General features: G+C 40.2%; 1 protein-coding gene across 2 annotated transcripts in view; it reads left to right on the top strand.

Annotated features, from left to right (window-relative positions):
* Positions 1-19,018, top strand: part of exoc6 (exocyst complex component 6) — a 56,321-nt gene extending 37,303 nt beyond the window's left edge. The window contains exons 19-22 of one of the 2 annotated variants that reach the window (XM_053639366.1): positions 5,251-5,392; positions 10,837-10,910; positions 14,518-14,630; positions 16,470-19,018. In XM_053639366.1, coding sequence (XP_053495341.1) covers positions 5,251-5,392; positions 10,837-10,910; positions 14,518-14,630; positions 16,470-16,602 — 462 coding nt within the window. In that variant the 3' untranslated portion in view covers positions 16,603-19,018. The remainder of the gene's footprint in view (positions 1-5,250; positions 5,393-10,836; positions 10,911-14,517; positions 14,631-16,469) is intronic. The other variant, XM_053639367.1, reaches the window with a different exon arrangement.
* The last annotated feature ends 506 nt before the right edge of the window (positions 19,019-19,524 follow it).

The raw sequence follows: 19,524 nt of genomic DNA, 5'->3' as shown, positions 1-19,524 counted from the left end.
CTTGGTTATCAGATTTTTCTTTATCTGTCCATTTATTGTTGCCATACTTTCTTTCCCTGTCTTTGTTCTTTTTATTTTGTTGGGGGTTCTGCTCAGAATAACACCAATGATCATGCTGCGATGTCGGTAAGTAAACACCCTCCTTACACCCCCAGAGTGGGGGGAAAAAAAAAAAAGCGCATGCTCGTGTCCGCTGTATGGACTCGCCTCTAGGCTTGCTTTGCTTCCTTCTCCACATTGTTGTTCCAAACATGATCCAGGTCAAATGTTGTGAACACCTGATCCGTTTCCCCTGACCGCTCGACATAGGACGGATTCTCACTTGAGATTCACACGCGGAGGTTTTCGTTTTCCAAAAAAGCCGCCATCTTTTGTGTTGCCACTTCAAGTCTCAAGTCAGAATGCAGCCTGATCATTGACAGCAGAATGAAATGTGTGGTTTGAAATGTCCTGTGGTATGTGCATTCATGTACACTGAACATAGCTTAAGTCTTAAGTCGATTTGGATTTATACAGAACGGTCCAAAAGCCTGAGTCTGCTCCTCACTCTTTATTTCATCATTTATTCATGTAATGGACCGGCATCCCATTCTGGGTATACTGCATGCCTAACTCTCCTAGCACAGGCTTTGGATCCACTGCGACCCTGACCAGGATTGAATCTGAATAATACATCATCTAAACCTGAATGGCTATGCCAGCCTTAGCTGTAGATTAACAATTTAAAAATTGTTGCGTTGCCTGACATGTGATTATGCCTCACTGAGAACAGTCCGTCATATGCTACCCTGTGTGGGTTTCTAATGAGAAATGATCGTAGCCCTAATTTATAAACTCCAGACTACTACCCATTACACGATTTGTACACCTACTTTTTTTTTTTTTTTTTACAACGTATTATATTTAATTTACATGTTACATTCTTGGCTTTGTACTAGCTTTGTTGGCAGATTTGCAAAGCAAGCTATGGTCTCCCTTAAGAGCTGCGTACACTCATCAAAAGCAACCATGATCTTTTACTTCCTTCTAACTTCCTTCCGTCTCTACACATATTTAACGAGAAGTCGTATATGACCGGATAAGGTGAAACTACGGTTATAGGGTTTTCTTCATTTGTTTGTGTTAAACAGTAAATGTGAACTAATAAGGTAGGAACTGAAGTGGTGACTGGGGAACTGAAGAAATGTAGACCCACTCATGTCATTGGACTGGTCATAGGAGTCATTTGGCTTGTCGCTTTAACACGTCATGAGTGATTTGCATAGAACTGAGAAAATCTCGATTCAGACATTGCTTGTTGCACTGTCGCTTTGTCGCTTGCTGCTGTTGGTGAAATCGTGGCTCAGTGTCGCACATAAAAGATACATGGAAGATGAATGATTGGCTGTCACTTGCTTGTGTGAACGTAGCAGGATTGTAGTCCAGACTGCCATTGTGAAGTCAAGTCAAGACGGATCAAGATCGAGACCGAAAAACCATCAAATCCTTTTCGAGGCCAAGCCCTTGCATCAATTTCATATATCCCAGACAAGTTCTCTTGAGAACTACCTAGAATCCTGCAGAATAGTTCTGGAGAATAGACGTAGGCATATAATTCGGTTATCTCAATAAATAAATAAATAAATAAATAAATAACACAAACGTTATTACTTCAAACTTTTGGTCAAGACCGAGGTATTATTTAGTGAGACCAATGCCTGAGACAGAGATAAGTCCAAGTACAAATACCAAGAAGTCTGAGACAAGTCCATGTTGATACAGAAAACATCTTGTATTTGTATTAAAGCGCACCTATTATGGTTTTGAAACGAGCCTAATTTTGTTTTAAAGGTCTCCTACGATAGATCGACACGCATCCAAGGTCAAAAAACAGTTTGACGTGCTCATAATTTAAACTGCAGCATTACCATTACCATTCGTTCAATGAGCCGTTCTAAAGGATTCATTCTAAACTCCTCCTTTCAGAGAGCATACTCTGCTCTAATTGGTCAGATGTCCCAGTCTGGTGTGATTGGTCTACCACGGTCAGTGTGTGTCGAAAAGGAAACGCCCACTACCATAACGAGTTTCAGCTCCGTCTGAATAAAATTAAGACCAGAAGCGGGTTTTTTTGTTACACACCTACGTAGGTTAGTACAGGAAGTAAGTCTGGAATCACTAACGAATCGTTTCAGCTGTTCAGAATCGATTCCTTCTTTTGGGAGTCAATAACTCGGTTTGACGTGCGCTTTGATTTTTGAAACTTTGCAGACGTTTTTTCATTCACAAACAGCTCTATAACACACTACATGAAAGGTCATATCTGAAAAACCATAATAGGTGCACTTTAATAAAGAGTAGTCTCATTCAGTTGTCATATATAGTTGTATGTTTTCATAATAATTGTAACTTTTCCCAGAATTCATGTGTTTGGATCCCAGTGGTGCAGTGGGCATCCATAACTGGCCTCGTTCTCCTTTCCCAATCACGTTTGTTCATAAGCTCATACGTATACAGTGTAGTACAAGGCAGTTGGTGTTCTCCTCGGAGTACATTCAGTATTATTTAAGAAGAAAAGAGCAGACTCACCTTTTTAACCTTACTGTGTATGTGAAGCGAATTGCTGTCTTGCACACTAGCTAGGCATTTTAAATGGATTCGCTGATACTACTCACTGGCATGTAGACTGACCATTTGACTTTTTGTCAGTATGAAGTGGTTTGTTTTTGTAACAGATTGGATTTTTATGTCTCTTTTATTCTACTCTCTGGCCTAGCCTCATACACCGCTTAATAAAGCTGCCAGTATGTCAGTGTGTTGGCTGTTTTAGTTTCTCGTGTGAATCGTTCTCTTGATCATATGAAGTTGCTTGATAAGATGATAAGTCTTGAATTGGAGCAGAAGCAATTATGCTTAATGGAAGTGTGTATTGTAGACACAGGCGTTAAAAAAGTGGCAGTTCATGTAGACAACGAGGGTTTTAATGGTTCGTTTTTAGGGCCATTTTTTTTTTGAAAGAGTTAGAGGTAGTCTCTAAAAACAAAGCATGATGATATGATGATTATATTGCACACACAGTGGGGGAAATGAGTATTGAACGCGTCAAAAAATTTTCAGTGAATATATTTCCAACAAGGCTATTCACATGAAATTTTCACCAGACATCAGTATTAACTCAAGAAATCTGGAAATATAAAGAATTCACAACATTAAAGTCCATAAATAAAGTTATGTGTAATAAAGTGGAATGACACGGGGAAAAAAGTATTGAACACACTAAGAAAAAGCAGTTCTCCGAGGCAAGGTAAGGCAGGGAACCAGCTGAAATCCGTAAGTAATTATACCTCCTATCTGTGCAAATTAATATCAGCTGGGTTAGTAAATCGATGGTCTATAAAAAGGCTTTTCGTTACCAAGATGTCACACAAGAAACATCTCATGATGGATCAAAGCAAAGAGCTCTCCCAAGACCTTCGCAACCTTATCGTTGCAAAACATATTGATGGAATCAGATACAGACGTATTTTAAAAATTCTGAATCCTCCAGTAAGCACCATTGGGGCCGTTATCTGCACGTGGAAGCAACATCATTCAGTCATCAACCGGCCATGCACAGGAGCTCCTTGCAAGATTTCTGACCAGGGAGTCAGAAGAATAGTCAGAAGAGTAGCCCAAGAGCCAAGGACCACTCGGAAAGAGCTCCAGAAACACTTGGAGGCAGCAGGTGCCATCGTCACAGAGAAAACAATAGGCAATGCACTCCACTGCTCACGCTCACCCTGCAAGACTCCATTAATTAAGAAAAGGCATGTCGAAGCTCATTTAAAGTTTGCTACAATTCATTTGGACAGGCCTATGAAATACTGGGAGAGTGTAGTCTGGTCAGATGAGGGCAAAATTGAACTTTTTTGGCTGTCATACTGCACAACATGTTTGGAGAAGAAATGGCACTGCACATCACTCTGAAAACACTACACCAACAGTGACGTTTGGAGGTGGAAGCATCATGGTGTGGGGCTGTTCATCCAGACTTCATATAATTGAAGGAATGATGAATGGAGCCCTTTATCAGGAGATTCTTGAGAAGAATCTGCTGCCATCCACCAGGATGATGAAGATGAGACGTGGCTGGACCTTCCAGCAGGACACGATCCAAAGCATACAGCAAAGGAAACGCTCAATTGGTTTCAGAGAAAAAAAATCAAGGTGTTAGAATGGCCGAGTCAATCACCTGACTCGAATCCAATTGAACAAGATTTAAAGACAATATGTTTAGAAGAATGGGCCAAAATCACACCTGAATACTGCGGCCGATTAATGTCTTCATACAGGAAGTGTCTTGAAGCTGTCGTTATAAACAAAGGTTTCTCCACTAAGTATTAAATACATTTCAGTTAGTGTGTTCAATACTTTTTTTCCGTGTCGTTCCTCTTTATTACACATAGCTTTATTTAAGGACTTTAATGTTGTGAATTCTTTATATTTCCAGATTTCTTGAGTTAATACTGATGTCTGGTGAAAATTTCATGTGAATACCCTCAACGGAATTATATTTACTGAAGAAAAAAAAAAATGTTGCCGTGTTCAATACTTATTTCCCCAACTATATATGTATGTATATGTATGTATGTATATATATACATATATTTTACACACACACACAACTTGTAATGAATTCCTTCTCACTTCCTAATAATGAACAAGGGTGTTGATGTGTAGAAATTGTTCTGCCTGCTTATATTTATTTATTTAACCATGTTAAATGTTACCAATACAAAATATGTATATATATATATTGAAGTTATCAGCATGTGTGTGTTTGTGTAGCAGCTATTGCATGAGTGTTTGTGTGTGTGTGTGCGTGCGTGTGTGTGTACTGAATTTGGTCGGTTAATCCTGCCCTATGTGTAATCCTGCTCATTATGAGCCGCGTCGACCTGCATGATCAGTCGTTATCAGTATGTGATTTAACAACGTGTGTGTCCAAAATGCAAGAACGTCTGTAACACCTGTCCTCATGGTCCGAGCTGTATCCTAGCATTTAATAATATTGTGTTAATATTTTTGAGGAGCCACGTTTGAAAATGTGGGTAATTTTCTGACTCCATATAAATCAGAATTTTATTTACACACACGCACACACACAAAATAGGTCAAATGTAACTCTCGTCAGCTCATGATACTAAATGTAATGTGGTACACAGAGGAATGGTAACACAGCACTGCTTGAGGTCATCTGTGCTGTCTTTCTGTGTGTGTGTGTGTGTGTAGGGGAAAGTGGCTCAGACGGCCTGCATGTCAGCCTGCAAGCACCTCGCCACGTCCATGATGCAGATGCTTCTGGACACGGAGCTCAAGCAGGTCAGCATGGGAGCCATCCAGCAGTTCAACCTGGATGTCATCCAGTGTGAACGTGAGTACCGCGACACCGTGACTATTGCTGCATATCATACAGAGTCGGCTTGAGTATACGAGACGGTTCAACAGCGTCCCGATTGGTCAGAAGTGCAGGTTTAACAAGAGAATGCAAATGTGATCGTCATCTTCCGTTCTGTCTGTCATACTGTTCTGTCTGCTGTTGAATAGGATCTGATGGTGCTTCTCAACCGAACAAATCCGTACCCAGGGCTGTCTGTATCCTGACTGCGTGTGTGCTTAATGGCTGCCCATACACCTAAATGCAGCCAAATGTGGCAATAATTCCATCTTTAATCAAAACACAGAGTTTGTTGACTGTTGAGGCGGTGTCTTTCTGCGTTACGCATGAGAGCACTAGATAGGGCGTGTATTTTATCCTATCTAGGGTGCAAACGAAGTACAGGAGCCATTTGGGATTTGACGGCAGACGTATTATAGGGCAGAAATGTGAGCTCGTGTTTAATAGGGATAATAAAACATTAGTGTGGGTCAAATGAAACTGAATCTTTAAACAGTTTAAATCTGATTTTGCCTCTCAAATTAGCCACTTTTCTAAAGAATAAGAAACTACACTAGCCTAATGTAGATTTTTGTGCTGATAGAGACTCATTTCCGATGTTAATCTGTGCGACTGAACTAGATCGATGTGACAGTATACAATATTTTTCACCCCACCCATACCGTATGTCATTTCTTGGCTCATGTGGTACCTAAGGTACCAGAAAGGGTAACTAAACTCAGCACGGGTACTTGGGTACGGCACGGATCGTAACAGATCCTGAACTGAAGGCTGTCGAAGTACAGTTTCTAAAGGTTTTACTAGTTTTGTGGTCAGTAAAACAGTATGAAATCTCTTTTTGAATGTACTATAAATAAGGGTAATTTCTTGAAAACAGTTCTTAGGTTGAATTGCAGTCAGAGGACTTTTCCAGTCTGGGGATTAGATTTAATCTGTGTCCGGAATGCTATCTCTAGATATCTAGAAACTTCGGGTAAGCTTACAGAGGAGCTGTGTGTGGATTTGACCACACGCTCAGTTGGGTGAATGCTTTAATAGATGTTATACTGTTGCCCTTGCCAGCAGTTTTGGTTTTCTCACCCAAAAAGACTTCTTTTAAAAGTAGGTCATTCACCGTGACGCCTTTTGCGCCATTTCATGCGCCACTGTGCCTGTTCGTGGATTTCGCCCAGACACCGTAATTACTGCTTTCAGAAACGTTCTAAAATAAACAGATCCACATCTAAGGCATGTAGCACACTCTGAAAGCTCTCGTTTCCTTTTGTAGGGAAAAAAAAAAAACCGGGTCAAGGTCTGATCTGGGTTTTAAGGCCTTTTTCGCACATTTTATTCATGGACTCTTGGTATACAGGCGTACGATGGAATTTCGGCTGTCCAAATATGGGATGTCCTCACTGTGGTGCACTTCATTTTGTGTATATACATAGTATATGACCGGATGAGTAAAAGCCAACACCAAGCCATCTGTCTCCATGAAAGACGGAGAAAATATGGCAAGCATGTGGCTAAAAACCAGCTCATGGAGAGAAACCTAAGTAAACTAGGATGGTTTCAGTTTTTTTTTTTTTTTTTTTTTGTGATCAGCTTGGTTTCTCTAAAAGGCAATACTTTTTGGAAATCTATATTAATGAGGGTGAGATATAAGTGTCGTACTACGCGCACCCACTTGGAGGAACCCCTGGTATGGAAAAGGGGCTTTTTGTTGTTCGACTGTCAGAACTTTATAATTGATCATCACTAAGATGAAATGAAGGTACATTTAGGTATTTTAAAAACACCCTTTAGTAGCTGTATTGGTCTAAAATGTAATAAGATGGTCTGGGGCAATAGGACACAGCATTGCTATGTACTGAGCAGAAGAACAGAACAAAAACGAATTAATTTCTATAATGTGTTTATAATGTTCATTTTCCAAATCTGAACTTCTTACACAAGTAACACATCCAGAATATCCTGTTAGTCCTGAATCGGTTAAAGGAAACTCTGTTTCATTCAAGATTCAAAAACTTATCGTCATGGACAGTGAAAGTACAGCACTGTTCCAAACTGTGCCAACTTAACATATTGAAGACTGGAAAGAAAAAAAAAACTGTCTTCAACTTCTCTAGTTTGATTGAGACTGCGCCCACTGTAGCCTCAGATTCCTGTTCTGGGTTGCAGAACGTGGTTGCAGCCCATCCACCTCAAGGTTTGGCATGTTGTTGGTTCTGAGATGCTTTTCTGCTCAGCACGGTTGTAAAGAGTCGCCGTTTTTCAGATTTAATCGTTCTGGTCATTATCCTCTGACCTTCCTCTTCAACACGGTGTTCGTTGGATGTTATTTGTTTTTTCGCACCATGCTGTCACGTGATTGGCTGATTTGAAAAATTGCACGAACATGCAGGGGTGCAGGTGTCGTAGGGCTGCACGATTATGGCCAAAACGATAATCACGATTATTTTTGATCGATATTGAGATCTCGATTATTTATCATCACGATTATTCTTTGATTTTAGGGACAACGTATTTTTACTGCACTTTCACATTTAAATAAACCGACCGCTGCTTTCACCTCCATGTTGTGCTACACTCCTGCTCATGTACAAATCTTTGCATCAAATTAGACTGATCCTTAAAGTGCATCGTCTCGTAGAAGCAAAATATAAATAAAATTGTATCCAAAAAATAAAAATGCAATCAACCAAATGAAAATATGCATCAAATATGCAACCAAATGAAAACAGTTCAGGCGAATGCAGAAAAGGCAATAACGGCGTTTACAGGAGGAGAGACGCAGACAAATCGCCCAATAGAGCGGTGCAGGGGTGACGTCATTTTGTACCGAAACCCGGAAGTTATCATCACACCGGTTCCCTCAATAGGAAAACACAATAGGATTATCTCACAGGGTTTTGAATTATTGCAAAAAATAATCTGTGATCAACAAAAGTTTACAACACGAACACGTTCTGTCCATCAAGATCATTTTCACAAATGAACACAACTTTTATGACGCTTGAAGCCAGACATAAACATCTAACCGTACGCTACAAACGAACTGCACCACGGTCGCTCGACTTCAACGTCATCGCCACCAAGCTTCCCACAACTTCTCCAAACTGTATTTAAAAACAGTTTAACAATACAGATTCACTCTGTGGATGAATCTTCATCCACGTTTTTTGGGGGAATTGTGCCTGAACCGGTTTATCCGCAACGTTATTTCCTGTTCGGCATGATGACGTTTAACGTCTCCGACATCCTCTGTCGTCCCATTTAGCAACTTGTCAGCGACCGCCTTTTTCAATACACGTAAAAGCTTTAAAAACTCATGAGTGTACTTTATGTCGGACGTACTTAAAATACACCAGTAATACATGATGTCGTTGAATAAAACGTGAAAATATTTTGAGCTCGTGTGTCACCACAGACCTTATTTCAGGCTTTGAACCAAAATCCCATTTAAAAAAAAAAAACCAAACGACTTTGGGACGATGGAACCAGACGGGTCATCCCTGCGCCACTCTGTGGTGACTGGCTGTAAGTTTAGGAAGCGCTTGATTTGATCTGCATTCGATCTTTACGTTAGTAAGTCTTCATAAATTTACACACGCGTAGGTTACGAAGGTTTTTTTTTTTTTTTCACCTTGAAATTATGGGATTTTCATGAATACCAAATTTCTTGTGTAAATGTTCCTTAGAACAACTCGTGAATAAATCAGCTGGATAAATGCAGTCCATGCGTATTAAATACAGAATCCAAGATGGCTGCATGCACGGAGGCAGTGTCTCTTAGTTCTCCTTAACCACTGTTGATGAAAGTGTAAAGTGTTTGAGGAAAGTTCAGAAAATAACCCTGGCGCGTCTTGCCACAGCATCACTGAGAGCTCGTGTCTTGTTCCGGCTGGTTTTTGAGAGTTATATTAGCAACAGGAGTCCACGTGATCCGCATGTAGTTACAAAAACATTCATGTGTCGAACACGGTGATCTTTTAGGCGTGTGAATTTTGGAAATTCTGGAACGTGCCTGTTGGTGTCAGTGATCCAAATAAAGAGTGAGCTTATTCTTCAATGAGCATGTGCAAACAGATCATTTTTTCACTAGAACAGTAAATAACCTGTCATATAAAGTTGAGACCATAAGTTTACATACAGAATCTGCAAAATGTTAATAATTTATTCTTTTTTTTTTTTTTTAAATAAGATCATAAAAAATTGCATTTTGTGTATATATATATTTTTTTAATTTAGTCCTGCCCTGAATAAACTATTTCACATAACAGATGTTTACATATAGTCCACAAGACACAATAATAACTGAATTTACACAAATGAACCAGTTTAAAAGTTTACATTACGCTTGATTATTAATCCTGTGTGTCGTTACCTGGATGATCAACGACTGTGTTTATGTTTCGTGAGAGTTCTTCATGAGTCCCTTGTTTGTCCCGAGAAGTTAAACTGCCCCACTGTTCTTCAGAAAAATCCTCCAGGTCCTGCACATTCTTTACTTTTCCAGCATCTTCAACATATTACAACCATCTTTTCACACTGAGGATAACATGGTGAGGCCATGGGGATGTAAACTTTTGAACAGGTTGCTCTGGATATGTTATTATTTTGTCTTCTGGGAAACATGTAAATATCATCTTTAGCTTCTGAAGATCATCCTGTTCCAAATGTAGCGTGTAGCCTTCTTGAGAAACAGTGAATGCTTGCACCTAATATAAAAATGTATTGAACACCTCACGGCGTTTATGTGAAGCGTGCGTATTGTTGTGCCGCTTAAATGCAGAACACGATCTCCTGTGTCTCGTGCACAGGAGATCATGGACCAAAGCAAATCATCGTTCTGTTAAATAGGCATATGGAGAACAAAGAGAGAAGCGTTGTGCCCTGTGTGCCCTGGCCGTTCAACCGTTCGTATGCTACGTCACTGTCGCACGTGGAGAAATGTGGGTCGTGTGTGTGGGGTTTGTAGCTGCCCCGTAAAGCCCTGAAGCCGGTATGACGGGGTGAATCAGAGTTCATACCGGGGTTCAGCAGCACAGGAAATACCCGAGGCCTCTCGCTGGCTGTGAATCGAGAACTGGGAAAAGTTCATCATTTCACGATCCAGTTGAATTCACCAGTGGTTCAATTTGCACCAGGCATAACACTGGAACATTTTAATACCAGTAACCTCTGACAACGAGTTCATATCTGTTGCTCTGCCTGTGTGGAATAAGTACCTGGTTACAGTTTGGTAAGTGGATATGTTTAAAAAGAAGAGCTTTGAAAGAAACAATACTATATATCCATCAGAGAGAAGCATTCTGAATCTACAATACAATGACTCTCTACAAATAACAGTAAACAGTTGCTAGTCATAAATGGACTCGGTCAGACTGGAGTAATGGAGTACTGAGAATTATTACATTGCGTTCTTGTTATCTTTGCAGTATTTGCCAGTTCAGAGCCTGTGCCGGGATTCCAGGGGGACACACTACAGCTGGCATTCATTGACCTTCGACAGGTAAGCACCAGATCTCAGCAGCCCAGTGTCACAAACTGATCCGAGGTAAAGAAGCTACAGCGGGCCAGTAATGGGACGCGCGATGATTTGATCTTATCAAGTAGTCATTAAGCTATTATCAGATTTAGTCATCTGTATTATGTTTAATGTGCGCTGGAGCTTGTAATATGTCTCGGAAGTGATTGTTACCGGTGGTAGACACACAATCGGTCAGTTGACAGATTGTTGATTAGGGGTTTTTTTTCAAAGCTCTCACAATGTTTGTCATTAACTGCTGCTGTTTTCGACCTGTTCCATGTCTGGTCGTTAGTACACCAGTGGGTTCTTTGTTGTTCAGGACATTCAGAATGGTTGTACTGGCCATGCCCGATGCTTGTGCAATGGCTCTGATTTGATTTTCCCACTTTTCTCAGCTTCAGAATGACTTGGTTTTCTCCCATAGACATCTCTCTCATCTTCATGTTTGTTTATACTTTTTCACAATTTCAGTCTTCACAGGCGAAACCCAGACCTCAAACCAAGATTAGACATTCAGAGCTATTAATTGTTTAAACAATCAATCTAACAGGGCACACCCGGGCAACAGGAAACGCCTGTTCCAATATTTTTGATCACTCGAAAAATGGTTGGGTTCAAACAAAAGGTGTGACGTTATTAACGATGCAAGTTATTTAACACTAGATGTAAATATCAGGAAATGAAAGCGGAAATTCTAATCATGATCTCGTTCCTCTTTTGTATAGCAAAAACAAAGATACATATTTTAATGAAAGCCTCGTATAGTCTTGTAGACACGTCTTTCTTGTCTTTGTCGTGTAATCTAATATGATAAATCTGCCGTGTCGTTTGGTCGCATACATGTCGTAACGGGAAACCGGCTAGATAAGGTGACAAGCTTTTTCAGACAGCTTTCGTCCGAGCTCCGTTCTCTATTGTCCGCTGATCACGTACAGTTTCATACCCGTCTGTGCCCTTACCCTTTTTTGTCAGCCCTTCATTTTCTCACAGATGAAGAATTGCTAACAATTTAAAGAGGCAGAGGTGAGAAACGGCCATAACGGTGGAATGCGTGATCTGGAACGAGGTTGAATTTTTGTAGCCTACCAGATAGCTAGTGATGAGTGATAAAGGCATTCCGTAGACTGGCTCAAATGTCAGAAGGATTTTTGTGCTTCAAGTATCCTCTGATTTTGGTTCAAGCTGAGGGAGCAGTCAGATTGAGCGCTCAGGACAGGGTCAAGCGCCTTGCTCTCAGATAAGGAGATGAGGAGAGTGCCAGTGGTCAGGCTTTACCGCCTCACCCTGCCCTTCCCTTTAAGATTAACCTCTCGGTCAATACACGCCACTCACAGAAACATCTCGCTATCCAGGGAACCAATGAGAACCCCGGTGCTATGGGGGAGATACTTGGGTATCAGTTTTGACAAGGGCTACAGGCAGCGCCTAAGATGGATCCACTGGAATTGGCCTGTTCGAGAACATACTGACCCCGAATGCAGAGGTCACAATGTCACTGCCAATCATCTGATCCCTAATGGGGTCACTCCTGTTTACTCTGGGCTGTTTCAAACCATTTTTAAACCTCTTTGTTATCTGTAACTCGAGCTGCCGAAGTTAAAACCCTTAGCTGACAAAAGTCACGAGATCTTCAAACACATTGTTGGTTGCACCCTAAAAACACAGATTCTGTTTTGTTTTTACTGTATTTAAAGATATTTTATAAGCGGGTCCGAACTGGCTACAGCATCCTCTTTCCAGTACGCACAGTGCCATGGGGGGGAAAGCCTCAATTTAATCTTAGTTGTTTGTTTCGATGTTTATTTTCGCAATAGCACGTCAGGAAAAATTGTAGCAAATTGTAAACATTTCTCCAAAAAATGTGTAATAGAAGCATTTCTCTAATAGAAGCATATTACGTATCGAGTGGTTTTCAAACAGTTTTGCCGTTTCTTCTAGAAAAATCCCCAAAGTCTGCAGAAAAATTGGACGTTCTCCAAGATGTTCGGAACAAACCGAGCCGATTTACTTCTTAAACCACAAAAACATGTTTAAAGCTGATGATGCTCACACCAAAGATTTTGTTTATTCGATATTTGGGAACTCTTTATTCTTGAAAGCATCTCAGGTGTACTGTGTCTGAACTCTGGTTATCAGGTTGCGTGCGAAGAATCTAATTATTTTCCTCATACATGCAGATTATAAAAGCCCTAGCTCTTATGATTTATGCAGTTTATTGCTTCATCTGTAATCTTGGTGGATCTTTTAGTTCTAGTTTTAATTAAATGCCCTGAGGGAAGCACACTGCAAATGATCAAATGATGCTACAGACCCAAAACATGGCCGACATGGAACTTGTTGATCCAGATTTGATGATACCGATCAAGCAGGTGGTGGTTTTCTTTTTAACGCGAAGGATGAGAAGAAATACTAATGAAGAACGTGAATCAGGCCATGAAAGGTAGACTGGAGGCGGGTCGGACGCGCTTACAGCTTCTGACAGGTTGAGTGTTGCTTGGGCAGAGTTCTTCATTTGAGTGACTGTGGAGGGTCGATGAACCGCAATAGAGAGAATTAACATCAGCCCAAATAAAATATGGAGATGAGTCAGAGTTGTGGTGAGATAATCTGAGAGCTTCCATTGTACTCAATGGAAGACATTTTACAGAAAAAAAAAAAGTTTTCACCCCCAAGCTTTCCTCAGTTGTCCCAATGCATATAAAATGAAAGGAAATAAATAACCTTCTGTCACAACGCACTAAATCTCTTGTCATCAATCAAATTTATGCTGTCTTCATTTTGCGAAGGGTATGCAAACTTTTGCATTAAGCTACAGGTGTCCTAGAGTCCCAGTTCTTTCAGACGAAAGACCAATAGTACATCGGGATACAGCAATACTCTGTTATTTGGACTTTGTGAGCATCGTTACTATAACAAACTTCGTGTCAGACTTAAACACGCGCGTCCTGGAATCTATACACTTTGGCATTTCTATACACTTACAGACTCTCTCCCACAGTCCCACCCCGGTGTCCCCCTTCGTTTAGTGGCTGTAATGCAACCCAGCAGGAACTGCAGGCAGCACTACATGACACTCTGGCAATCAGGCCTCCCCAATACAGAGCGCATAGCAGGTGTGAAATGGAATTAGCTCTAAATTCGACCCTCCGTAATGAACGAGCCAGCCAGCAATCATCCCCCTATTGCTTCATAGCCATTAGCATACATTGTACTTAAGCTGCGGTGAGACACTGCTCTTCTCAGTGTGTCTGATTTCCCAATTGGAAGTGTGAAGTGGTTGGAAGGTGTGTACCAGTGTGACTACAGGCCAGAGCAGAGCTGGGATTAATCCCTGTACAGGTTATCCAGAGGTCACCAAGGGATTGCTCTTCCTTTTGCATTTTGAATGCCAGATCCAGGCTTCTCCACAAGTAACCCCCGCCGGCAGCTCGAATACCCCACCTCCTCCCCCACTCTCAATCTGCGGCGCTTCACATTTTCATCGGATTAAGATCACCAGCAATACTGGGTTATTGTCTTTGTGTAAATGAACTTGTTTACTTCTGTGATCAGCACACTGTATGTAATGATCTGTTTGTTTGTATTGCAGTTGCTGGACTTGTTCATGGTGTGGGACTGGTCCACTTACCTAGCAGACTACGGCCAGCCCACCTCAAAGTATCTTCGGGTCAACCCGTCCACTGCACTTGCACTTTTGGAAAAGTCAGTATTCCTCTTTAGCCTTTATTTAATTACATATCCTGTTTGTCCTAAGATATGTTTTAAAGAAGCTTCCCTTCCTATGTTGATGTGACGTAAACATTACTGATGTTGTTCCCATCAGCACCTAATATGCGATTTTCTTTCTTTTTGAATGCTAACATGTGACAGAGTCAACCGAGGGTAGGTAGTAACAGTTTCACACAATTTCCCTTTTGCAATGTACTTGCATACACCGGTGAAACAACTCTCCATATAAAATCCTAAATTTACTGTACGGTACTCACAATTCTCGACTCGGTCTGACGAATTGAATATAACAGCATGGTTCTGAGCGTAGTTCCAGCTACAAGGTGAATCACAGGTTTATATTAATGCACTAGTGCCAATGCGCTACATTTCTATAGTAGCGGCTTACACAAGGAAGGACGTATATATGGCGGATGCCATAATGAGAGATTTGTGTAGCGTGTTTGGAAGAAGTCTCCAGTTTCGGCGCATACAGGGAAACCTGTATGTGAGGGTAAGTTGTCTAAACATGAAAATCTTCAGGACAAAGGACCTTGCACTTAAGAGAAGAAATACAGGCTGGTGAGGGAATGACGTGATAACTTAAGGAACCGACTTGTTGCACAGACGTTCCACATTTAGTTCACTTGTATATGGATAAAACATGCTAAGAGACTTTTTAAATAAATAAATAAATAAATGAACATTGGCAGATTGCTGTGGTGCTAGAAGAATAGAATACCTCTTAAATATGGGGACTTGCTGTTCTAGAAAGAAAAAAAAAATCACATACACAACCACTCTGTGGTGTTTATTCATTACTTCTGTACATACAATAGGGTGAAAATGACAAGGAGATAAGAGTAGAAAAACTTAGTATGTTTCCTTAAACACTGAAACTAATCGAATTTACATCACGAAACTGTTAACACTGTACTGCATGGTGTTGCCATATGTCAACAAATACATTTTTAAAAATCCAATTTTTTTAATAGTACTATTGTAGTACTACTGTATTCCTATGTAACTGGAAAAAGGGGGTTTTTACTCTGACATGACATCAATCCATCCATCCATCTTCCATACCGCTTATCCTTCTTCAGGGTCACGGGGAACCTGGAGCCTGTCCCAGGGAGCATGGGGCACAAGGCGGGGTACACCCTGGACAGGGTGCCAATCCATCGCAGGGCACAATCACATACACACTCACACACCCATTCATACACTACGGACACGCCAATCAGCCCCCACAGAGACGCATGTCTTTGGACTGGGGGAGGAAACCGGAGTACCCGGAGGAAACCCCCGCAGCACGGGGAGAACATGCAAACTCCGTGCACACAGGGCCACGGTGGGAATTCTGACATGACATAAAAAAGATAATACATCATCCATCCACATACTTTACAACTGTAATTCCTTTCTAGAAGATATAACTTTTACATGCATACTAGGTGACAAAAACCCCCCCTGCAATTTATAGTCTGGAAAATGCAGGAATTATAATCTCATAAACGTTGTGTTAATCTTGACTATATGATACTTTCCACCATTGCACATTGTTACCATCCGGCACCAATTTACCAACTACATTTTTTTCAATATATTTTTATTACTTGAGCTAATTCAAGTTCAATTCAAGAGCTAATAATTCATGCAGTAGAAGGTTCATTTAAGGTTAATTTCGTCATTACTGAGCGGAAAGCCACACTCCAAACGTCTTCACACGCTGTGTAACCGTAGATGAAATGACGTGCTCACATCTCCACAGTGAACCGTGAACGTCTTGTACATGACACATACAGCCTAGTCTTCCTTCTGTTGTTTTCCCAGGATGAAGGACACAAGCAAAAAGAACAACATCTTTTCCCAGTTCCGCAAAAACGACCGCGACAAGCAGAAGCTGATCGAGACGGTGGTGAAGCAGCTGAGGAGTTTAGTGAACGGCATGTCGCAGCACTCCTAGATCGTCCCTTTTACCTTTTCCCTCCTGCACTCCCCAATCCCACATGTGAACGCACGCTGCAGAATCGAGACCAACTTCAAGACTACTGTCGTTTATTTCCTGCGCCGACTACGAAGGCTCGGATTCCACCGAACCACTTTTGAGTTTCGCAGCGTAGCTCGCTCACCCGGACTCCTCCCTCTGCCAAAACGTCTCCCGCTGTGTCACGTTCCCTTTCAAACTGAATCGATAATGTAAATATGGGATTTAAAAAAAAACAAAAAAAACAAAGTGGTCGGTTTAAAAATGCAAACAATTAAGCGGTAATTTCTTCTTTTAATGTATTTTTAATGGCCAAGGATTATGTTTTGTATATTGTGGAAGTGAAATGATTGTATCACTACTCTGGAGTGCTGATGTGGAAATGACGAATGATGAAGTCCTCACGCGAGACTGACGTTCATGCCGAGATCTTTGAGAAATTCTCCGGAGTGGGCTAGGCCGTGAAGATTTTAGTGTAAATATTTTAAATTCTATTTAACACTACTATAAAATCATGCTTCCCACACATCTGAAGTAAATCAATTCGGCTCAAACTATGTCAATTCATGGCTTTGGGGAGAAAAAACCTTGCATGAATGGGTTTTATTTTTTTTAAGGCTGAAAATGACAGGATGATTGAATAACTTTTGCATCTATTCTAAACCATTTTTTTTCTTGTAAAGGAATAATGGTCTTCAGCTGTAAAACTGCATTTCATTATGTACAAAACAGTTCCTTGTGTCTGAAATGTTCTGTGGAATTCTATTTTTTATTTCATTTTTATTTCCTCAGGGTGAAATGAAAGCTTTTTTTTTTTTTTTTTTTTTTTTTTTTTTTTTAAGTTCGAAGGCTTTTGAAATCACACTATGGCGGAAGAAAGCGAGCAATAACTGGTCCGGATGCAGCCGCCAAAGCAAAGCTGCATTTCATTTTGACTTTTGGTTGCTCTTGGTCTTTCCGCAGACTTTGCACCAAATATTACTTAAGTTATTTACATATGTATATGTAAGGTATTTACATATATATGTGTATATATGTATGTATGCTTATGAAATTCAAATTGTTGTTGTACAAACCACAAAATGGAACCTAGAAATTCTCTACATAAGAAGTGAGTGCAGGGCTGGGGCTTGTTCCAGTCCCTAAACAAATAAATAAATAAATAAATAAATCGCATTGAAACTTTATTCATAATTCTTAGTGATGCCACATGGTCAGTTTTTCCTCCAGTTTGTTATGGCTGAAACAGCACTAGTTATATTTCTCCCCTTCTTATTGAATGCAGAAGATACCAGCCTGCTGGTGATGCTGCATAATTATATCTCCGACATGAAGTTCAGTGAGAACTCCCCAAGAGCGTAACTTTTCCCAGAATGCATTTGTTTTTGTCTGCTTTAATAAAACGGGATCAACAAAATTGTGTGTCGTGTAATTTATTCACAAAGACATTGACTATTACTGATAACTTGTGATCTCTGATCTTAAGTTGGATTTGAATATGCAAATACAACATTAATAGATGGACATACGCCAGTTCTTCTGAACATGAAAGTCAGAATAGCAAGCAGTTATATATCGATGACCTGTTTAAAAGTTATAACTGTGTAAATTTGGCTGACAATTGAAAATCCAATGCTGGGGAAGGAGGTTAAGGAATTGCACTAAGAGAGTGTAATGAAATGGGCTGAATTCGAAATGTCCTCACACTTCTCAAATACGGTTTGTTGCTCAAGTATTCACGCGCTTGAACTTTAGCAGGTTTTGTAGTGTCGCAACCTGGAACTCAAGCAGACTTGGTATCATGAACCTACACAAAATGGCTCGTAATGTTGACGTGGATGTGTTGTGATTGTATAAGCATCCACATTTATTGCTGTAGAATTACCAAATTAGTTCTGATTCAACCAGTACCCAGCACAAGTCATATACAAGTCACGGTGTGCTCATAAGTTTACATACGCCTTGAGGAATCTGTAAAATGCTAATAATTTTTTTTAAATGCGTTTTATTTTTTTATTTAGTCCTGCCCTGAATAAGCTATTTCACATGACAGATGTTTACATATAGTCCACAAGACATGATAATAACTGAATTTACACAAATGAACCAGTTTAAAAGTTTACACTACGCTTGATTCTTGATACTGTGTGTCGTTACCTGGATGATCAACGACCGTGTGTATGTTTTGTGATGATTGTTCAGTTAAACCGCCCCACTGTTCTTCAGAAAAATCCTCCAGGTCCTGCACATTCTTTACTTTTCCAGCATCTTCTACATATTTGACTCCTTTCCATCAGCGACTCTATGATGTTGAGATCCATCTTTTCACACTGAGGACGATTGATGGACTCGTACACGACTATTACATAATGTGCAAACATTCACTGATGATCCAGAAGGCAACACGATACATTAAACATGATACCTGACAAAAGAGCAGGATCAGGCCAGGTTTGTTTAAGAGATCATTTCTGAAATGTGATGAAAGCATCATCTAACAGTGATAATGAATTGAAAACCGTGTTGTTTAGAATATGCTTTTGGCTGTTGGACCCATTCCTTCATCTTAGTGCATGTTCTTATAAACAAATGTCCCCAAAAGGTTAGGAATATCTGACAGTTTTGAACTTGTGAGGACATTTGGTTGGTCCCGATGAGTTAAAACTGCAGTTTTTCAGCCTTTATTGAAAAAAAAAACAAAACAAAACTGTCAAACTGAACTATTGGACTTTTCACCTCTAACACCTATCCATCCATCCATCCATTCATTTTCTACCACTTACTCCTTTTTAAAACCTATACATTTTATAAATAATCTATCTACTTTGACACCTACAGTATCAGTAACACAGTTTATACTAAGTGTACTAAAGATACAAAGTGTACACTTTTTGTACTTGT

Source organism: Ictalurus furcatus, chromosome 13 (genome assembly GCF_023375685.1).
Source record: "Ictalurus furcatus strain D&B chromosome 13, Billie_1.0, whole genome shotgun sequence".
Classification (NCBI taxonomy): Eukaryota; Metazoa; Chordata; class Actinopteri; order Siluriformes; family Ictaluridae; genus Ictalurus; species Ictalurus furcatus.
This window is presented reverse-complemented; position numbering and strand designations above follow the sequence as displayed.